Source organism: Girardinichthys multiradiatus, chromosome 17 (genome assembly GCF_021462225.1).
Source record: "Girardinichthys multiradiatus isolate DD_20200921_A chromosome 17, DD_fGirMul_XY1, whole genome shotgun sequence".
In the NCBI taxonomy this organism is placed as follows: Eukaryota; Metazoa; Chordata; class Actinopteri; order Cyprinodontiformes; family Goodeidae; genus Girardinichthys; species Girardinichthys multiradiatus.
In genome coordinates, this window is record NC_061809.1 from 25,212,538 (window position 1) to 25,236,289 (window position 23,752).

The 23,752-nt window shown below is 39.5% G+C and overlaps 1 protein-coding gene across 8 annotated transcripts in view; it reads left to right on the forward strand.

Moving 5' to 3' along the window:
• The window catches only part of magi2a (membrane associated guanylate kinase, WW and PDZ domain containing 2a), a 305,513-nt gene that overhangs the window by 223,254 nt on the left and 58,507 nt on the right, over positions 1 to 23,752 (forward strand). For all 8 annotated transcript variants that reach the window (XM_047389222.1, XM_047389220.1, XM_047389221.1 and 5 more), the window contains exons 7-9: positions 6,986 to 7,043; positions 7,982 to 8,100; positions 13,835 to 14,017. In XM_047389222.1, coding sequence (XP_047245178.1) covers positions 6,986 to 7,043; positions 7,982 to 8,100; positions 13,835 to 14,017 — 360 coding nt within the window. The remainder of the gene's footprint in view (positions 1 to 6,985; positions 7,044 to 7,981; positions 8,101 to 13,834; positions 14,018 to 23,752) is intronic.

The following is a 23,752-nucleotide window of genomic DNA, read 5'->3' on the forward strand; positions in this document are numbered from 1 at the left end:
ACTTTGGAAAGAATGAGGGTAGAAAGAGAAAGATTGAGTGGTAAGGATTGTAGGATGCCTCCTAGTGGCAGGAAGATGCCCCCTTTCTGTGCCTGCAGGATAAACATTTTAGCTTAACTTGATAAATTCCATCCTAGGTTGATATGCTGGTTTTAAACAGCATTCACACACATTTTCTGCAGGAGCCAGAGCACAGAGAGAAGGCAGAAAGACAATCCTCCAGTTTTTTAGTGTTTATGAGCTAGTGCTAATTGAAAGAAATGTGTGAAGCAATTAGCTGTAACATCAAACAAACATTTTAAAGGAAGAACATGCATGTAGAAATTCTGCTGAATAACAACAGCTGCAGGGCTGCAAAGGATTTTAATTCTGACACCATGAATGTGCAATTTTTCTTTCCTCTGAAGTTAAATACTTTCACTAAAATGCTTCAAGATGCTTCAATCCCATTCTTATTTGGCACAATAAGTTACTTTTTTTAAATTAGAATACATTTTTGTTAATGACTGAATCGATGAAGAAATATATGTGAACTGAAAGTCATAGACTTACTAATTTTGGCTATGAACCCATCAGCTAGTCTGTTGTGGGTCTAGAAAAAACATTTTTCATGAGTTTTATGGGGCACAAATGGCCAGTCAAATTTCATGTTAAAATGATAGACCTTCATGATTTACATTCAGTTTATAATACCAAAAGGTCAGCTTTTCTTTAATGTAAGTTAAGATTTGAAAAAGCTTATTGCTATTAATATTTTAGTCATTGTAAGTCATCATTAGAAGCAAGAACTAGATCATTTATGGATAAACACAGGACATTAAAAACTATGGTTGCAAAACTAGTTTATGTTTAACTTCTTTGTCAATAAAGGATTTGCTTTCAAGTGTTTTTGTATTATGATGATGTACAGCAACTTCTATCTGACTTGGTGGAAACTGGAGGGTTGTGGCTGACCTTTCATGCTGTGGTTCATTCAACCGTATCCACCAAGTAAACCAGCAGCTTTAATTATCTTTTTTTTAAACATGCAAATATTTTGAGTAAAAACGTTCAGTATTTCTATATTTTACAAAACAGGGTTTCTGCTATTTTATATTCCGAAGTGTTCAACTTCTCTGTTTCACCCTTACATTCTCACATATACCTGGTTCTGCAGGACCCAATGAAGCTGCTGCTCTCTTCTCCTCTACATGACAATGCTTAGTTCTGGTTTTATTTTAATCTTCTTAAAAATTAAGGAATCCTTATTGTTTTCTCATGTATTACATACAGTAACTCTTATTTTTTTTTTTTTTTTTTAGAATAGAGCTGTTGCTTTACCTAAAAGCATCCACTTTAGATCTCTATATACTTAACACAATCTGTCATTCATGTATTTTTTATTCACTTTTGCTGCCACCTTTATTTATAAGCACGCTCTCTACATGTGAATATTTTTTGAAATACTGTATGCAATCAGATTATTTTCTTGCCCTGTATTGGAGCTTATTTGAACCAGTTTTGAATATGAATCGATCCATAAATTCCAACATGTTTAACAGTTGAAATAATGAATTTTTGTTCTATGAATCCCTCCTTTTCAAACTTATCTTGGTAATGTTGTAAATACAGATACAGCTGAGCCTGATATCCTTAGCAAAACCTTTTTCAGATACTTTTTCAGATACACATCCATTTATTTATTGAGACTATTGATAGGGCTGTGTTTTTCATACATCTGCGTTCTTGGTGAGCTACATGTTAGCCAATTCCTATAATTACTTTAATTTCATCAATTCACTTTTGTCAAGAAATAATTTGACATTTATATACTATGTTTACACATTTTGCATGTTTTCTTTTGTACAATCAGACTGCAAGACCTGTCTTTCATTTTTAGAGCTTTCCCAGATTGCAGCTAATTATTTTAGCGGCTTATTAAAACAAACAAATATCAAAGAAATGAGAATAGAAATGGAGTCGTCACAAACTGCTCAATCTTTAAAGACCGTGTCGTGTCTTTCTACTGCCTTCTTGATGCTGAAAGCAGACCCATTTTTGGCTCCATGCTGCCTTTCTGTGGACGCTTGGATAGATAAGCGTTTCATTAGAAAGCTGCTGAGCTACATGACGTCCCTTTGATCTGCTGCACTTGTGTGAGTCCCACGTGTGTGAATGATATTGTGTGTAAGTGCTACCATAATCTGTGTGTATGTAGCAGCTAGTAAAGGTGAGAATATGAAACGCTCTTTCATATTTAATGAGTGGAGATGGGTTGAGAAATGTTGCTGCGTTCACTGTGAGCCTTCGACATCCTTATGGCTCTCATTGCAAGTGTGTATTTTCATGAATATGGTCAAAAGAATAGAGCATCCTAGTGAGACAATGTTTTTAGCGAGAGGATGCAGGCAGAGGTTCAGAACAGCACACATTGGATCACTTTTTCCTCATTCTTTCTCCACAAAGGAGGCACACAGATGTGTCTACAAAGTAAGTCTAGCTGTAATATCAAATACTCCATTAACCATTCATAACAGAAACCATTTGGGTGTGCCTCTTGTGTCTTTCTAATTAACTGCAGGTTCTTAAGGAGACTCAGGTGTTTAAGGTGTTTTTCCACTTTTTTCTTCCCTCCCATCCTAATTAGATTTGCTTTACTTATTGGAATTTGTGTGATTTTAAGCTGAGCATCTGTTTTAATTCAGTCCCTATTACCGTTTGTGTGTACAACACCTGAGCTGTGCTTGCTCACCATCTTGTCACTGTCTCCAGCCTTTTCTTTAGCTTTTGGTTTATTGTCAGTATTTTCATACCAGACCAGATACTTACTATTATTTGTCTTAATATCACATAGCAAGTTAAACTTCAGGAACATGCATTTTATTGGAATTAATATGGCTGGATATCTGATCAATCCTTTATGGTCAGTTTCTGAGCACTGAGAAGACTATTCTAGGAGCCTAATTTGTTTATTTATTTATTCCAAAACCTATTTTGATTATTGTTTTTAGGTCACTGTCCTGTTTGAAAATCCAATTGACCCCAACGCTTACCTTCAGCTGAATGAAAGAATACTCATTGACAACCAAGGAACCACCAAGTTTGAACCTTTGAACAAGGAAGAATGGTTCCAGATGTTTCAACTTCACCTCAAAACAAATGGTAGACAGTGGCAACTTGAACACAATTGGTTGTCCAAGAGGACAATGATCCCAGAGACATAAAAAACAATGGAAAAAGCAGACTGACATTAGGCTTCTGTAATAATTTTTTGAGACACCCGAGAGGCTGCAAAGAGAAACCAGGCTTTGATTCAGGAGCTGTTAACTTGAGGCCTGGTTGAACATCAGCAGCAAAGTTATTCAAGTTTTATCTGCCTTATATACTTACCCTAGACATGGAGAAATCTATTTCTATATCTTCGTGATGTAAACCGATACAAGACAGAGTCACTGACTGTCAGCAAAGGTATTTCAAGAACTTAACACTCAAGAGTTTTCTAGCCTCTTAAACTCTTCAGCTATGTCTAATGTTATGCCCTGAAGCGGGTGGAAAAATGACATGGCATTGAACAAAAGAAACATAAAAGACAGTTATACAAAGGCAAGTTTCATACTAAAAGCTTCTGAAATGGCAATCACAGAGCCTTGCCCTCAGCCCCTTTGAAAATATATGGATTATACTTAAAGCCAGGTCCATGTCAGGAGCAACTGCAGTGAACTCCACAAATTTGGCCTGGAACAGTGGTCAGAAATGTGTGGTGGAGTCAGAAGGAGACTTTCACACCCAGGAACACATCTCCTCCAGATTTATTAACTTCGCCTCAAACGAAGTTGACACCCATTAAACTGATTCATTGAAATTTAGACTTCAAAACACCTCACGCTTCATCTGAAAAATATTTTTTCCAGCCCTAATATGTACATTTTTCCAAAAGAATCTTTATGATATCATATGATATTATATGATATTATTATATGATATATTATATGATAAAAAAGAAGAGTTCCTTCAACTGACGCATAAAATCCAATGATGTTTGAAAGTTGAACTTCCGACCTTAGGTTTGCTACATACAGGTCCTTCTCAAAATATTAGCATATTGTGATAAAGTTCATTATTTTCCATAATGTCATGATGAAAATTTAACATTCATATATTTTAGATTCATTGCACACTAACTGAAATATTTCAGGTCTTTTATTGTCTTAATACGGATGATTTTGGCATACAGCTCATGAAAACCCAAAATTCCTATCTCACAAAATTAGCATATTTCATCCGACCAATAAAAGAAAAGTGTTTTTAATACAAAAAACGTCAACCTTGAAATAATCATGTACAGTTATGCACTCAATACTTGGTCGGGAATCCTTTGGCAGAAATGACTGCTTCAATGCGGCGTGGCATGGAGGCAATCAGCCTGTGGCACTGCTGAGGTCTTATGGAGGCCCAGGATGCTTCGATAGCGGCCTTTAGCTCATCCAGAGTGTTGGGTCTTGAGTCTCTCAATGTTCTCTTCACAATATCCCACAGATTCTCTACGGGGTTCAGGTCAGGAGAGTTGGCAGGCCAATTGAGCACAGTGATACCATGGTCAGTAAACCATTTACCAGTGGTTTTGGCACTGTGAGCAGGTGCCAGGTCGTGCTGAAAAATGAAATCTTCATCTCCATAAAGCTTTTCAACAGATGGAAGCATGAAGTGCTCCAAAATCTCCTGATAGCTAGCTGCATTGACCCTGCCCTTGATAAAACACAGTGGACCAACACCAGCAGCTGACACGGCACCCCGGACCATCACTGACTGTGGGTACTTGACACTGGACTTCTGGCATTTTGGCATTTCCTTCTCCCCAGTCTTCCTCCAGACTCTGGCACCTTGATTTCCGAATGACATGCAGAATTTGCTTTCATCCGAAAAAAGTACTTTGGACCACTGAGCAACAGTCCAGTGCTGCTTCTCTGTAGCCCAGGTCAGGCGCTTCTGCTGCTGTTTCTGGTTCTAAAGTGGCTTGACCTGGGGAATGCGGCACCTGTACCCCATTTCCTGCACACGCCTGTGCACGGTGGCTCTGGATGTTTCTACTCCAGACTCAGTCCACTGCTTCCGCAGGTCCCCCAAGGTCTGGAATCGGCCCTTCTCCACAATCTTCCTCAGGGTCCGGTCACCTCTTCTCGTTGTGCAGCGTTTTCTGCCACACTTTTTCCTTCCCACAGACTTCCCACTGAGGTGCCTTGATACAGCACTCTGGGAACAGCCTATTCGTTCAGAAATTTCTTTCTGTTTCTTACCCTCTTGCTTGAGGGTGTCAATAGTGGCCTTCTGGACAGCAGTCAGGTCGGCAGTCTTACCCATGATTGGGGTTTTGAGTGATGAACCAGGCTGGGAGTTTTAAAGGCCTCAGGAATCTTTTGCAGGTGTTTAGAGTTAACTCATTGATTCAGATGATTAGGTTCATAGCTCGTTTAGAGACCCTTTTAATGATATGCTAATTTTGTGAGATAGGAATTTTGGGTTTTCATGAGCTGTATGCCAAAATCATCCGTATTAAGACAATAAAAGACCTGAAATATTTCAGTTAGTGTGCAATGAATCTAAAATATATGAATGTTACATTTTCATCATGACATTATGGAAAATAATGAACTTTATCACAATATGCTAATATTTTGAGAAGGACCTGTATATTGTTTTTCTACTCTGGTGGGTGATGCCAAAGTTTTAAAACATCACACAGTGGCTGCCTTTACTACACAGAATCACTGCTATCGCTTGGAGGAAGCGTTGTGGAACAGTGGTGATCATATTGAATTTGGATGCTCAGCCTGTTTTTAGCTGCATGTGCACAGAGCCTTGTTGCTAGGTATCCTCCAAACCAAATTAATTTGTGTTGTCACTTTTTATGAGTCTCCTGTAACCAGAAACCAGGCTTAAATATATAAATAATGAAGACATGAGGAAAATGTTACTAAATGTGCTTCTCTGTGGACGCTAAGGATGACAGATGACTTTCTCACAGTTGAACACATCAGGTTCTGGTTCATAGCTTTGCAAGTTGCAAGTGTTGGAACGAATGTCATGATTTTAGTCAATATTTTAATCAACCTTTCTTTGAAAAGCAGCAGTTGTCCAAAGATACTGCCATTCACTTTGATCCGTCTGTCAGTAACTGCCTTTCATGAACAGTTCAAAGCTGCAAGACCTTTTTTGCACAATTCTGCAGAAACTGTAAATACGCTCCAGTTAATGCCTTGGGAATTTAACACCCTTAGGTTTTCTGCTTGTCCAAAATAAAGTTGTAACTCTTTTCATGGTTCCCCCATCAAAACACAAGCTAGGTGACCCAGAGAAGATGTGGGACATTAATAATTTATGGGTATAAATTCTGCCGATTCTGTTTGGTGTATGTTTGGAGCTTTTTCTCATACAGAGATGCCTTTGATTAACAGCATTAAAGAGGCAATAGCCTATTTAAATCAAAGCATGAAGCATGTTGATGATTTTATTCTTTTGATAAAATATTCAATGTCCCAATCAATGAATAACTTGGTGCAGGTTTTGCATTGATAAGCTACGTTAAACTATTTTAAAATATGAGAAATCAGTCAGTCTCATTAGAAATTAATCAGCCTGATGGATAAATTATTTACCTAATCTGGGAGGTATTTTTACCACATATAAGAATCAAGGATTAGGGGGATTTGTATATTTACAAAAAATTCGGCTGATTTTCACCCTTGTTCAGGTAGGGCCATGCCGGTTTGGGTAAGTCATCTTGTAAATTCTGGATATTTGAAATTGTCCCATTTTAGTTTAAAATCCATCAGAACGGATCTGAAATATTCACCCGCAGAGAAAGGACACCAGTCCTCCGACTCCGAATTAGATTCCTCTCTATTAAAACAATGCATTTTGTTCCATGCAGTCAATATGCTGATTTGAAATGATAGAATGAAGAAAACCTTCATTATTGTTTTCTCTGTGTTTTGTGTTTTATTCCCAGAGCTTCCGTACGGTTGGGAGAAAATCGATGACCCCATTTACGGGAGCTACTATGTCGAGTAAGTTTAGTGCATCTTTAATATTGCCTTTGATTTTCTGCGTAGCTTGTTGGTGCAGCAATAATCATGTTTATTATGAGTAGTTTGCAGAAGAAAATTCTCCATTTAAGCTCTTGCAGGCTTTGAGGGAAGTTTATTAGCCAGTATGTGCCTTCGTTTTTCTATTAGCCAGTGTCTGATATGCTCATGGTACTTGTTTTTATTAATAGATGAACTCAGGAGCAAGCATTTGCACTCATGTGTGTCTAAGATTAACTGCTGCAGTGCTGTGTCCATGTTATTGGTCTCTCCCTGTATCGTGATTTCAGTCTTTGCAGCTTTTATGTTTTTGGAGAATCCTGAAAAGATGCTTGGGTTAAGAAAATAAATGAAAAATGTCTCTTTTACAGACTTCGTCTTCCTCTCCAGGTGCCATCGTTGTCTTGTTTTGTTGTAAGCTAAAATATACTATGAGCTCTTTGCTTTACGTAACCATGCAAAGCATTGTAAAACTGTTACATAATTAGTACTTTGATAATGGGGTGTTCATTAAAAGTTAAGCAGAGGGGGGATAAATGGTGCCTGTGTGTGTGTCAGTGCACAATGCAGTCTCATAAAGTCGGGGAAATATTTAATGATGACTAATTATCTCATGCTGGCAAATTCCACTACTTCTAGTCAATGATTTACAGAGATATGCAGGTTTCCTTGCTGATTCACATGTAATTTGCTAAATTAAAAATTACTAAAAAATACTGAGAATCAATTGTTTTTGTTTTGTTTTTATCTAATCTTACATAGTCCAGCCATTTAATTAGTCATCATAGCAAATTCTGGTACAGCACCAGGTTTATGACATCTGATCTATGCCCGGAGGGAAGGGTAAGATCCAGGTCCAGCAGGGTACTGTAAAAACTAAAACATATCCTTCTACTTTTTTGTTTCTGTTATCGCTCTAGTCATATAAATAGAAGGACCCAATTTGAGAATCCGGTCCTGGAGGCTAAGAGGAGACTCCAGCAGCAGCAGATGCAAAGCCAGGGTCTGTCCTCACTGCCCCTTCCCACCATCTACAGAGGTAAGACTATAGAAACAATATTCTTACTTCTAGATGTAAACATATGTGCAGTTGATGCCGGATGAACATTCCAGTTAATTGGAGGCCCACCTATGGATTTAGTTACGTGAACACCTCAAACACATTCTTTCTTTTTGTGGCCTCATCAGAAAATCAGAGAAGGTATTAGGAAGAGAATTGTGGACCTACATAAGTCTGATTGAATACAATTTCCAGATGCCTGAAGGTGCCACGTTCCTCTGTTCAATAATTATGTGCAAATGTTCGGCCAACATAGGTGACGGGTTCTGTGTCCCCGACTGGACCCCATAATAAAAGCAAAAGACCCTGTGAAGCTTCTGGCTGGAGCTTGTACACAGTGAAAGAAGCTCTGTACCGACATGGGCTAAAAAGCCACTCAGTAAGGAAGAAGCCATTACAGCTTGTAAATGCACTCTGGGACAACGATCTTAATGTTTACAGACATGTCTTATGGTTTGACTTCACTAAAACTGAATTGTTTGACCATAAGGACCATTGTTAATTTTGGAGTCTTAGTAATCTGAGAACATCATTCAAACTGTGAAGATTTGAGGTGGTAGCATAATTTTATTGAGGTATGTTTGCTGTAGGTGAGGCTGGTGCCCTTCACAAAATAGATGGCATCATGAGGAAAGATTATTATGTGGAAATTTTAAAGCAACATGTCAATACATCACCTACACTTGGGTGCAAATGGGTCATCCAACTATCTCATGGCCCTAAGCTTGCCACCAAATTCTTATCAAAGTGCCTGGAGGAGAATAAAATCGATGTTTTAGAGTGGTCCTCACAAAGCCCCATTCTCAGTTTAATAGAACATTTGTGGGTAGAGCTGAAAAGGTTGGTGTGTGCGAGGCAGCCTACGAACCTGATCCAGTTAAACCAGTTCTGTCAGGAGGAACGGGTCAAACTTTTGGCAAACTATTATGAGAAGCTTGTAAAAGATGCCCTAAATGTTCAGCCCAAGTTATCCTGCTTATTAGGCAGTTTTACCAAATACTAAGAAAATATATGAAAATGTCTTACTTTAAAGAAAATAAAAAGGTCTCTCTTTCATTATTCTGGTATTAAGCAAATTAAAGAAATGTTGGTTAAACTAACCAACCTAAAACTGGAAATGTTTGGTCTGATTTAATGTCTGACAGGAAGAAATAAAAGATATTGGTCTTTTTATTCAGTGTATGTGAAAATCTGCTTTCAACTACACTGCTCAAAAAAATAAAGGGAACACTCAAATAACATGTCCTAGATCTGAATGAATGAAATATTCTCATTGAATACTTTGTTCTGTACAAAGTTATATGTGCTGACAACAAAATCACACAAAAATCATCAATGGAAATCAAATTTATTAACCAATGGAGGCCTGGATTTGGAGTCACACACAAAATTAAAGTGGAAAAAAACACTACAGGCTGATCCAACTTTGATGTAATGTCCTTAAAACAAGTCAAAATGAGGCTCCTCCAGGAGACGGCCTCCTCCACGTCTCCTGCTGTACTGGCCCGTCTCCTGGTAGCGCCTCCAGGCTCTGGACACTACGCTGACAGACAAAGCAAACCTTCTTGCCACAGCTCCTGGATGAGCAGCACCACCGAGCCACTCGTGTGGGTTGTAGAGTCCGTCTCATGCTACCACGAGTGTGAAAGCACCACCAACATTCAAAAGTGACCAAAACATCAACCAGAAAGCATAGGTACTGAGAAGTGGTCTGTGGTCCCCACCTGCAGAACCACTCCTTTATTGAGTGAGTCTTGCTAATCACCAAAGATTTCCCCCTGATGTCTATTTCATTTGTACAACAACATGTGAAATTGATTGTCAATCAGAGTTGCTTCCTAAGTGGACAGTTTGATTTCACAGAAGTTTGATTTACTTGGAGTTATATCGTGTTGTTTAAGTGTTCCCTTTATTTTTTTGAGCAGTGTATAACAAGAACATGTACACATGATCTTTATTATAAAATCTTACCTTTCAAAGATTTAACTTTCAAGGTCTCATATGCCCTTTTTTAAATGTTATTGAATTTAGGACCCCTCTTTCACCATTACAGTGCCACATTACACACACTTATCATTGACTTTTGAATTTATGATTTATTTTCCGGAGTGGAACGTTTATGCAACAAATACATGGCAATAATTAAAAAATATAATATGTTTTTTCTCTTATCCATACAGGGTCATAATTATATTTAAACTCTAATATATGCATAAATATTACAGGGGTTGGACAATGAAACTGAAACACCTGTCATTTTAGTGTGGGAGGTTTCATGGCTAAATTGGACCAGCCTGGTAGCCAGTCTTCATTGATTGCACATTGCACCAGTAAGAGCAGAGTGTGAAGGTTCAATTATCAGGGTAAGAGCACAGCTCAAAATATTGAAATGCACACAACATTATGGGTGACATACCAGAGTTCAAAAGAGGACAAATTGTTGGTGCACGACTTGCTGGCGCATCTGTGACCAAGACAGCAAGTCTTTGTGATGTATCAAGAGCCACAGTATCCAGGGTAATGTCAGCATACCACCAAGAAGGACGAACCACATCCAACAGGATTAACTGTGGACGCAAGAGGAAGCTGTCTGAAAGGGATGTTCTGGTGCTAACCCGGATTGTATCCAAAAAACATAAAACCACGGCTGCCCAAATCACGGCAGAATTAAATGTGCACCTCAACTCTCCTGTTTCCACCAGAACTGTCCATCGGGAGCTCCACAGGGTCAATATACACGGCCGGGCTGCTATAGCCAAACCTTTGGTCACTCATGCTAATGCCAAACGTCGGTCTCAATGGTGCAAGGAGCGCAAATCTTGGGCTGTGGACAATGTGAAACATGTGTTGTTCTCTGATAAGTCCACCTTTACTGTTTTCCCCACATCCGGGAGAGTTATGGTGTGGAGAAGCCCCAAAGAAGCGTACCACCCAGACTGTTGCATGCCCAGAGTGAAGCATGGGGATGGATCAGTGATGGTTTGGGCTGCCATATCATGGCATTCCCTTGGCCCAATACTTGTGCTAGATGGGCGCGTCACTGCCAAGGACTACCTAACCATTCTTGAGGACCATGTGCATCCAATGGTTCAAACATTGTATCCTGAAGGCGGTGCCGTGTATCAGGATGATAATGCACCAATACACACAGCAAGACTGGTGAAAGATTGGTTTGATGAACATGAAAGTGAAGTTGAACATCTCCCATGGCCTGCACAGTCACCAGATCTAAATATTATTGAGCCACTTTGGGGTGTTTTGGAGGAGCGAGTCAGGAAATGTTTTCCTCCACCAGTATCATGTAGTGACCTGGCCACTATCCTGCAAGAAGAATGGCTTAAAATCCCTCTGACCACTGTGCAGGACTTGTATATGTCATTCCCAAGACGAATTGACGCTGTATTGGCCGCAAAAGGAGGCCCTACACCATACTAATAAATTATTGTGGTCTAAAACCAGGTGTTTCAGTTTCATTGCCCAACCCCTGTATATATGCTCCTGTTAATAATTGGGTAAATGTCTCAATCAGATAAGGATTCTGGCTTAATTCCGGCAAAAATCTGGATATTAGACTCTTTTAAGCATAGGCCATAAATTAGAAATGTTTTTGTTGACATCTTTGCATCTTTGACCTTTTAACTAGGCTGTTTAGACAGAAGGCAACATCATGGTTTGCAGGGTCAGGGGTGTGCCTGGTCACACTGAAGATAGGTTTACATCACCATAGCGTGGAGATATCGACCAACAGAAAAACCACCTTCAAAGCACAATGTTGGCAGCATCGTGCTGTAGTTTGTTTTACTACTAGTGATACAGATCTATTACAAATTATAAAAAAAATTATGCCTCTTTCCTAATTCTTCAACTTCATTTCAGATCAACAGCTAAATTGTTCAAGTTTGGACACCATTGGGTGTTTCAACGGGACAATTATACCAAACACGTTTCAAGAAGAACAAATTGTTCTTGAAATGGATAAAAGCTGCTCACAATTAAAGTTTTGGAGAACCCTAACCTTAGTCATGCTGAGTGTATGTAAACGTCTGACCAGTGCTGTCTGTTTTTATTAAAGAGGAGCAGCACTGGGTGGAATATGGGGACATAAACCTTTGGGCATCTACATGTAATAATTAGATAAGGTCAGCATCCTGACATTTAATTTCCATCCCTTCAAATATTTATTATTTATAAGAGAAAATGTTAGGAGCTGTATGAATAAAAACAAAACTGCTGTTTTTCACAGCTTTTTGGTAGTTAGATCAGCTTAATTGTTCTTGCTTGACCTGAAACGTACTAAATGTATCTAAGTGAACCTGTTGGTTTAAATGTGACTCGTTTTTTTAATATCCAGTATTCCATTTTCACCATCTCTTGTTTCCCAGCGTTAGGAAGTACTGCTGTAAAAAAATCTGTCTGGACTATGGAAGTGAAGGTTTGTTTCTGTAGCCCAACCCTCCAAGTGGAGAGCCAGTCTTCGTTTTAACCCTGTGTGTCCAGTTCAATGAGGGTCTTTCTCCTCGTCTCCTCTCTTTACTTCCTCCCTCCTCTTTCTTCTCTCTCACACTTTAACACCAGTGGAGGATGCCAGCCCAATCGCCACCCTCCCCAGACGCCCTCGTGCACAGGTCGGTCCGTTGCCAGAGCGCTGCCACAGCCTTGGTGACCTCTCCCGCTCCCCAACAACCGGTCGGAGGGCTCCTTCATACGCCACCTCCTCCTCCGCTGACGTGTCCCCGCTCCGGAGCGTTCTGACTCGGCAGATGAACACATGCCCTCATAGGCAGCGGCATCCGCAGCCCCTTTACACCTCCGCCTGCACCGTGCTGCTCGAGCAGCCTGTGTGCAGCCCCTATTCCCTGTGGCACATCGTCAGTAAGTAGGCCAAGAAGGAAAAAAGGAGGCTCACTATCGTTCTTATGGCTGCCTGCGCTCGTGACTTACTGTACGCATGCTTTTCTCTTGAGGAAGTTTAGGGATTTGTGCAATGACTGTGCACTATGACTTGTTTTATCTCCCTGCATAAACAAACACAGAGAGGGTAATCACTCAGTCTAAATCTGGACCAGTGACGACAAGCAAAGGATGTAAACTCTCATGTTGGCTACATTCTGTTTCTGAGGTGGAAAGATGTAGGACTTGCTTAAGTGTGACTAATCTTGTTGGCTGAGATCCTCTCATTACTACTCAAGGCGCTCCTGTAGAAATTCCCCAGCTCTCCGTACCCTCTCAAAAATTCTCCCACTTTTCCTTAAAACTCCCAGAGCATCTTCCTGTGGATCTGATCCCCTGCTGAGAGCATGTTTACTGCTGATTTTTGCTGCTTGGGATTGGAACCGTGAACTGTACCACTGCTGCACTTTGCACGCCCTCTGGCCCATCATATTTCAGCTTTGGAAGACAGCAATCAAATGACCATCATGTTTGGGTGAATTTTGCATCTGTTCCCTGCACAGGAGTAAGGATTGCTGAGCCTCACCTGCATCTGTCAGCACCATGGCCCAACCTGTGATGCTGTTTTGCTGTAAAAATCCTACCCTGCCAGTTTTCCCTGCAGTTCCGTCCTTCTAATGGACAAGCTATTCCCCATGCCTTCGCCCTCTGAGCGCCACCCTGCTCCAGCTTTGAGGTTCTTTAATGGGCTTTTGTAGCAATCAAACAGAGGATTATATTTAAACCAGTTAATTTATTTGTTTCTTTTTTTTTTTTTTTTTAGAAAAACCCCTGTTCACCCGAGATCCCACTCAGCTTAAAGGCAGCTTCCTATCCACATCTCTCCAAAAGAGCAACATGGGGTTCGGCTTCACTATCATCGGAGGGGATGAGCCTGATGAGTTCCTCCAGGTCAAAAGCGTCATTCCCGATGGACCTGCAGCAGCTGATGGAAAGATGGCCACAGGTAAGCCCCAGGCACGACTGACACACCGTCTGAGACAAAGCTAAACTGAGTCACTATTATTTACCAACAACAAACTAAAAAAAAAAACTTTTTGTCTTGATGTGTTTGACAGTATAAAGAGCAAAACATAGCTACAGTACCATTAAAAAAAAGTAATTGCACCGCTTGTATGCAAGAAATAATTGTAACTAAATACATCTGTTTCAGTGCCAGTGTCTTTTGCTATTTTAGCTATGCCTATAGGCTACACTGGAGCAAAGAGCTAAAACTGCTGCTCTTATGAGGGTTGTCAGAATTATTAACTTACGATATATTAATCAAGTGCTTTCATTTGCAGTGTCTGTCTACTACTTTCCCTCTTAAATCCTTCTGAAGAAGTAAGGGTGTTCTTAGTTTCCCAAAGTGCCATTTTGGCTTTTGCATTTTTGTTTAACAAATAATGAAAGTGTTCAACCTGTTTTTTTTTTTTATATACAGTTGGGATTAGATTTAAATAAACATAAAATTATAGTAATATTTTAGTTTAGCTGGATTATTGTCTTTCACTTTGTTTTTGGCTGCATTAAGTAGCAAAACATTTCTAGATATCCATTTCCTGACAGCAGCCATTTTAAAGTAGTTCTGGCATACCAAAATGTAGGTCATCAACATACAGGTGAAACAAAAATATTAAAGAATCTGACATTTAGTACAAGGAAAATAGTAGTGGTACTAATACAGACCCCTGAGGAACCCCATGGCTAATGGCCTGGGTAGCTGCTGAAGTGCCTGACCTTAAATGCCAAGATAAATCTGTCCAGGAATATGCACTGGTTCCAGTAACACCTAAACAGATGCTGAGTCTGAACAGTCTGGTTCTACAGCCAACAATCATCCACCACCATTGTTAGTGATGTTGCTGTTGAATGATTTATTCAAAAAGAAGATTGTAATGGTTCAGTTAGGTCATTACAATAGCCACCTATTCTTATGAACATTAGCTATACAGCAACAAAATTAATGCAACTGCTGCTCAAATATCGCAGCAAGGTCATAACATTACTACGTCCTGTAATACACTGTAGCTGATTCTCTTGCCTGGGCATGCCAGATGCCTAAAACTGAAAGTGAAACCAGTGGCATTAACTCATTTTTGATTAATTCAGCTAATAACTGACGGACCACTTGGGGGCACACATAGAGCAAATGTCAGGGCGTCCCTAAATATGAAATAAAAAATAAAACGTAACAGTGACGCCAAAACAAAAGTAATGGATCCCATGCTGAAACAGCAGAAGACACCCTTAATCCCATTATTGTTTCACTATTCAGAATAGGAGCACATCAAAAGCGGTACATGTACAGGTCCTTCTCAAAATATTAGCATATTGTGATAAAGTTCATTATTTTCCATAATGTAATGATGAAAATTTAATATTCATATATTTTAGATTCATTGCACACTAACTGAAATATTTCAGGTCTTTTATTGTCTTAATACGGATGATTTTGGCATACAGCTCATGAAAACCCAAAATTCCTATCTCACAAAATTAGCATATTTCATCCGACCAATAAAAGAAAAGTGTTTTTAATACAAAAAACGTCAACCTTCAAATAATCATGTACAGTTATGCACTCAATACTTGGTCGGGAATCCTTTGGCAGAAATGACTGCTTCAATGCGGCGTGGCATGGAGGCAATCAGCCTGTGGCACTGCTGAGGTCTTATGGAGGCCCAGGATGCTTCGATAGCGGCCTTTAGCTCATCCAGAGTGTTGGGTCTTGAGTCTCTCAAAGTTCTCTTCACAATATTCCACAGATTGTCTATGGGGTTCAGGTCAGGAGAGTAGGCAGGCCAATTGAGCACAGTGATACCATGGTCAGTAAACCATTTACCAGTGGTTTTGGCACTGTGAGCAGGTGCCAGGTCGTGCTGAAAAATGAAATCTTCATCTCCATAAAGCTTTTCAGCAGATGGAAGCATGAAGCGCTCCAAAATCTCCTGATAGCTAGCTGCATTGACCCTGCCCTTGATAAAACACAGTGGACCAACACCAGCAGTTGACACGGCACCCCAGACCATCACTGACTGTGGGTACTTGACACTGGACTTCTGGCATTTTGGCATTTCCTTCTCCCCAGTCTTCCTCCAGACTCTGGCACCTTGATTTCCGAATGACATGCAGAATTTGCTTTCATCCGAAAAAAGTACTTTGGACCACTGAGCAACCGTCCAGTGCTGCTTCTCTGTAGCCCAGGTCAGGCGCTTCTGCCGCTGTTTCTGGTTCAAAAGTGGCTTGACCTGGGGAATGCGGCACCTGTAGCCCATTTCCTGCACACGCCTGTGCACGGTGGCTCTGGATGTTTCTACTCCAGACTCAGTCCACTGCTTCCGCAGGTCCCCCAAGGTCTGGAATCGGCCCTTCTCCACAATCTTCCTCAGGGTCCGGTCACCTCTTCTCGTTGTGCAGTGTTTTCTGCCACACTTTTTCCTTCCCACAGACTTCCCACTGAGGTGCCTTGATACAGCACTCTGGGAACAGCCTATTCGTTCAGAAATTTCTTTCTGTGTCTTACCCTCTTGCTTGAGGGTGTCAATAGTGGCCTTCTGGACAGCAATCAGGTCGGCAGTCTTACCCATGATTGTGGTTTTGAGTGATGAACCAGGCTGGGAGTTTTAAAGGCCTCAGGAATCTTTTGCAGGTATTTAGAGTTAACTTGTTGATTCAGATGATTAGGTTCATAGCTCATTTAGAGACCCTTTTAATGATATGCTAATTTTGTGAGATAGGAATTTTGGGTTTTCATGAGCTGTATGCCAAAATCATCCGTATTAAGACAATAAAAGACCTGAAATATTTCAGTTAGTGTGCAATGAATCTAAAATATATGAATGTTAAATTTTCATCATGACATTATGGAAAATAATGAACTTTATCACAATATGCTAATATTTTGAGAAGGACCTGTACTTCAAAGACAATGACAGAACTTGACATTCATGATGGGATTTTCGACACTCCATCCTGCGTTGTAAGATAGAAAACCTTTAAACAACAGTATTCATTTTTTACTATATAAAGAACAGGCCATTTATTAGAATAACAATTCCTTATTTTGTTACTGAGAATAATCTTTAAATCTAGAGCTAGTTAATCTTATAAAGTAAGCACCTAACTTGCACTGTTAGAAGCTCTGCTTGTGGATAGATGCACACGCCTATGAACCAACTGAGTATTTTTGTTCTTCTATTAATCATGGAGCATGCTTCATGAGCCCTACAACTCTTGGTCATGGCCACATAGAGGAAAAACTGGTGTACACACTGAGAAGATCCATCTGCACTAAAGGTCAACAGATGAAAAGTAGTCAGGTTGTGCTAAAGTAGTTGGCATTCTGTGATGTATGTTGTGGAGCAAATAACCTAGTTTTAGATGTCATCCATCACATTGACTGTAAAAACATTGATTGAAAGTTAAAGCACTGTTCTCTTGCAGACTTGGGTAAATATATTTTGAAGGCTTAGACATAATTACCCCACCGCACTATTTCTTAACAGTCTTGTAGTTGCACCAGCACAAAATATATCTCTAGCTGACTAATAAAGCTCATCCCTACAGTCTTTTCACACACTGCCACTCTATTTTAGAATTCCCCTCTCTTGTTTTATGTATTTGCCCCAAAATAGCTATCAGTTACTCCTCTTCGATCCCTCCAGCCCATCCTCATCTCCGTCTCACCAGCCCCGCTCCATCCCCCTCTTTTGCCTCTTCAGACTATGTGTCCTACTTCTGCAGTTACAGAGCAGGCACAATCACAGAAGCTCCTAGAAACGCCAACCTGAGAGGAGTGTGAAATTCTAGGTTGATGGTTTCTGCCTCTTTTTTGATTTGACCCCTCTTGGGTGTCTTTGAGATGCAATTACACTATAAAACAGACCTTGTTATGGCTATGTATATATTAATAGATTTTTTAAACTCAAATCTTTTGTTTTAGGGATTTTAACCCTTAGATTTAATAATTGAATAACTGTGTTAGCCTTGAGAAAGTATTAGTTTTTGAGTTCATTTTATTATTTTATCAAATACTAAGGAAATAGTTGCATTTGTTAAAAAAAGACATATATTTATGCTTAAGAGCAGTGTTTATATGAAATTAGTGAGTCTGTTGGCAGAAGTTGCTCCAAACTGTGAAGTCTAATTACAATGACTCTAATTCAGCACCAAGGGGGGTTTCTGCTGAGCTCCATCCTCATCCATGCACCGCAGTGTCTGTTTTGTATGGATAAAACAATGTTTTTAAGTTCAGTGTCATAAGCTGGTACACATACTTCCTTTACAAACAAAATATTCCACTTTCCACTTTAGCTGGTGTTCCATTCTAGAAATGATCCATTTTATTATTATTTGAAAGTTTTGTTTTGGACAGTACAGCACTTGGCAAGTATTTTTAACCACTTTTGAACAGCCTTAGGAGCTAACAAGTTAGTTACTTTAAACTAGCTAATTTACAGGAATAATTACAAGCTCTGGGTCAGTGTTAAAATATAGAGATAAATGTCCAATGAAATCATCATGAAAAGTCTCACAGTATAATTTAATTGTACATCAATTTCTGAAAACTTTGTATTTCACTTGATTTGCTTTTTTTTTTTTTTTGGTTTTTGACACCTCAGATCAAACCAAAATAAGTCTAAATGACTTACAAAAATTACAAAATTACAAAATCACATTTCCATACAAATACCGAGTAGATTCTAGAAAATTAATCGAAATCATTCGTTGTTAAAGCAGTACAAACTGAGACATAGTCAGTGCAAAACATACCCCGGTTGGGTACAGAACAACCAATAAAATGCAATGGTGAAGAATCCAGAAGACCAGCACCCAACATGACAGCATGCTGATTAAACAAATGTATTTTTTGTAGCTTACTTTCAGGTATCCCAGCTATCATGTCAAAGGAGCTGCTGGCGGGCTCTTGGAGAAGCTGGAGAACAACAACCAATTAAAATGTCATAAATTAGCTTGTATTACCTATATTTGCGTTGGGTATGTTGCTAATTGTTTTAATTGACTAACGAATGTGTTTCTAATACTCCCAAGAAATTATTGCAGATCTGCCATGTGTTTCAATGCCGTGGGAAGATATGCTGTTTTAGGTTAGTAATGCACCAGCATCTCCAACATATACAGTGGGGAGAACAAGTATTTGATAGACTGCTGATTCTGCAGGTCTTTAACTTTTATCATAGGTACTCTTCAATTGTGAGTGACAGAATCTAAAATAAAAATCTAGAAAATCACATTGTGTGATTTTGTTTTTAAGTAATTAATTTGCATTTTATGCATGACATAAGTATTTGATACATCAGAAAAACAAAATCTGATATTTGGTACAGAAACCAGATGTTTCCTGTAGTTCTTGACGAGGTTTGCACACACTGCAGCAGGGATTTTGGACCACTCCTCTTTACAGATCTTCTCCAGATCCTTCAGGTTTCGGGGCTGTCACTGGGCAATATGGACTTTCAGCTCCCTCCAAAGATTTTTGATTGGGTTCAGGACCTTGAGATGCTTCTTGATGCCCTTGAGCCACTCCTTAGTTGCCCTGGCTGTGTGCTTCAGATCGTTGTCATGCAGGAAGACCCAGCCACGACCCAGCTTTAATGCCCTTTTTGAGGGAAGGAGGTTTTTGGGTAAGATCTCCTGATTCATGGCCCCATCCATCCTCCCCTCAATATGGTGCAGTCGTCCTGGGGTGCGTGGTGGCCTAGTGGTTAGAACAGGAGGTTTGTGTTCCAGAGGGGACACAAGGGGGCCAGGTTTGTATCCAGGTTCGTATCCCACAGATTACCACTCTGGGTCCCTGAACAAGACCCTTAGCCCCAGAATGCTCCCCAGGCGTCGCACAATGGCAGCCCACTGCTCCCTGTAAGGGATGGGTTAAATGCAGAGGACACATTTTGTTGTAATGTACATGTGCAATGACCGATAAAGATGATTATTATTATTATTTGCAGAAAAGCATCCCCAAAGAATGATGTTTCTCCCTCCATGCTTCATGGTGTTCTTGGGGCTGTACTCAATCTTCTTCTTCTTCCAAACACGGCAAGTGGAGTTTAGACCAGAAAGCTCTGTTTTTGTCTTATCAGACCTTCACTCATTCCTCCTCTGGATCATCCAGATGGTCAGTGGCAAACTTCAGATGGGCCTGGACATGCTCTGGCTGGAGCAGGGGACCTTGCGTGTGCTGCAGGATTTTAATCCATGGTGTGTAGTGTGTTACTAATGGTCTTCTTTCAGACTGTGGTTCCAGCTCTCTTCAGGTCATTGACTAGGTCCTGCCGTGTAGTTCTGAGCTGATCCCTCACCTTCTTCATGATTGTTGATGCCCCATGGGGTGAAATCTTGCATGGAGCCCCAGACCAAGGGAGATTGATCGTCATCTTGAACTTTTTCCATTTTCTTATAATTGCACCAACATTTGTTGCCTTCTCACCAAACTGCTTGGCTATTTTCCCGTAGACCATCCCAGCCTTGTGCAGGTCCACTATTTTATCCCTGATGTCCTTACAAAGCTCTCTGGTCTTGGCCATTGTGGAGAGGTTGGAGTTTGATTGAGTGTGTTGACAGTTGTGTTCTATACAGATAATGAGTTCAAACAGGTGCAGTTCATACAGGTAATGAGTGGAGAACAGGAGGGCTTTTTAAAGAAGAACTAACATGCCTGTGAGAGCCAGTGTTGTATTTTTTTCTGTCTATTATACTTGTTCTTCCCACTTCCCAATTTGGTCACAGCAGAACACTTCATTTTGCATGTTTTTTACTCCCCTTCATGTATGGCAAGGTAGGAGATTGATTGATTGATATATATAACAAAGCACAACAACATTAATTGCAAATACCTGAAGACAACTATTGGGACAGTTGGAAATGCAGTCTCCACCAAAGCCTGCTGAGAGTTTTGAGAGCTAGCCTAATCCTCTCAGCAGGGACTCATGGTCCTCTTATGTTCACACACTTGTGAACACACCATTAGATGGAAATTAACATGTCATGTAGAATTATGAAAGGAAGGAACAGAGAGAAATGACTCAGTTAGGAAAGTCAGCCTTGGCTGCAGTGAGTCTGCTGTGCAGAAATCAGGTTGCTGTGGTTTTAAATTTACAAGAATCTGACAGGAGTCTTTTAAGTCTTTTAATGGAAGTAGATAGGTTCCTTGCAGTTTTTTCCTTCTTTGTTTGGCAACATTTGAGCTTATTTGGGATCATTTTAACCATTTTACAAATTTGAAAAGCTTGGAAATGTCACTTTTAAGCTTAGGCTGAGCTGGAACTGTTAGCATATGAACATCTCAAACCTACCCTTTCATACAAAGTTCACAGCTTTTTTCCTTTATGTAAAAAATGCTTCCCTTTAATACTGTCATTGTTTTAACTTTAATTAGTCATTTATATGGGAAACTGTAAATACCTTTGCTATACTTTAGAAGATTACATGTGCAAAGTCTTGCAGGAGTAGCAAGCTTAGACCAGCAGCAGATAGTTTTATCTACATCAGTCTTTGCTTTGCATTCCTCACTCACTCTATCTATTTTTCTGTCTCCCAAAGCTTTTCCTTTCCATTAGCTATCATAACTCAAACATTGGGCCATGAGCTGTTTCTTTAAACTACAGAGAAAAACCTTTAATGAAAAGTTAAAATTGTATTCTCCTTAGTTGTGATTTGAAGTTTCATTCCTAGTTCTCTTTAGTAATGTAAGTTTATAAATTTAAGTGTTGTTTTTGTTTGATTAAATAATTGTGAATGTGTGGTCAATAAATATAATCCATGGTTACTTATCTTTAATATAATTTGATTATTGAGGTATATATATTGATGAAATTGGGTATTTCTTCATTCTTCATTCCTTCTTTAAATTATGCAGTAAGTTAGGACATGTTACCCCCGTAATAGCTGCCGTGGCGCTGTGATTTGTTCCTCATCAGAAACTTAATTTTTATTTATTTATTAATATTACTGGGTTTTTTATTATTGTGCAAATTTATTTAAATGCACATGTCAAAAAATGTTAGAAAAACACACTTTCATAAGGTTTGATCATGTTTCAGCATGACTAGCTTGTTAAATAGGAAGATTCATTCTTCAGATCAATTTCTTTCAATAGATATGAATAAAATCTTGATATATTAGTATAATTTTAAGTAGCCATCACATCAGTGCAGATACCTGGATTCCAGCTCATACCTTTATGTCTCTCCTGATGCTTTCTGTCTCTCTGCATTTTCTTTCTGGTCACAAACTATGAGACACATGTCAAGAACGAGGCACTGCGAGGTCACCGCACCATCATTTGTTTTCTGCCAGCACGCTCGGCTATTGATTCTGACACAAACGCTCAAGGCAAATGTCGGCCGCGTTTACCCTGATTAATTAAAAAGTCCCTCACGTCACATCGCCTCTAGGTGTGTGCTCTTTCTGCCATTACCAGCAGAGAAACCAGAAGTCGTTTGCATGCGACAGTGAGAGAAAATGCCTCAACTTCCCCATCGCATTCAGCGCAGTCCCTCGAGGGTTTTAGCTTTTTTTGCTGCACTTCAACAATGAATCCATAAATATAGGCTGAATTATCTTATCGTGCAATTGACCTGGCTGTTTTTGATTGGTGGAGCTTTGGGAAGCCTAGCACTGATTTAGCTTGTAAATTACCAACACTTTCTAGAAATCACAGCAGTTTGCCTATAATTAGAAAATAAGCAGGTAATGCTGAGCGCCTGCCCTTTATAAGGAGTGGTTTTATTGTTCCCAGTCGCCCAGACCTGCACAGTGCCTCCACTGTGGAGCGTAAAACACTATATTTAGCAAAGTGTCGAAGACAGGAATGAGCCTGCATGTGGCGTTCCTTTGTGTGGGAACATTTAATTGTCTGCTAGGTTTTATCTACACTGCAGTGAACAAATAAAAGCTCGGGAAGCCATAAAAGGCAAACACTTTAGCCGCCTGTCATCTGCACCCTTTTACGCTAGAAAGGCAGATAAGACATTATCAGTGCTCTTGTTTATCTCTGTTTATTGCAGGTAATGTGTGCATGGATACAACTATCACTGTACACAGCTGACATCTTGCAATCACATCTAGTGAAGCTCCAGATTATTGAGCATTAACTCCTTTTTGCAATTAGAATCTGACTTCTATTAGATGGTTAGTATCATAGCATCACAAAAACTGTAAATTACATTTATTTTTCTCCGCCCAGTTAAGTAGTATATATAATTTGTGTATTTGTTTCTCTCATTATGTTTAAATCTGCCCACATTACATCTTCCTTGATTATCTTGTCTTTCCTCCAACCTTTTCAAGCTGCTTCTTCCTGTTTGTTCTTGTGGTATATTTGATCCCTCTGCCTATGTATTTTCTGTCTACATTTGTGCTGTTACATTTGTTTAATATGTTGGAAGAAAATAAATTTTCCTTTGCTTCTCCTCTATTTAACCTTTTCTACATTTAACTGCTTGAACCTGTGCCTAGGAAATTAAAGATTTTCAGATAACGTTCAGTGCTAATTTTGGTGTTCTACCTTAAATGAAAAAAGTCTTGGACTTTTTTGAAATGCACCTCTTGAAAGTACTTAAATCAAAAAGGTTTAAATAAATGATTGCCTAAACAAATAAAACGAATTACGCATTGCACTATAATCCAGTGTAAGGGTTAGGCCACAGTTGTGCCTGGAGCCACTGTTTGATAAATCTCT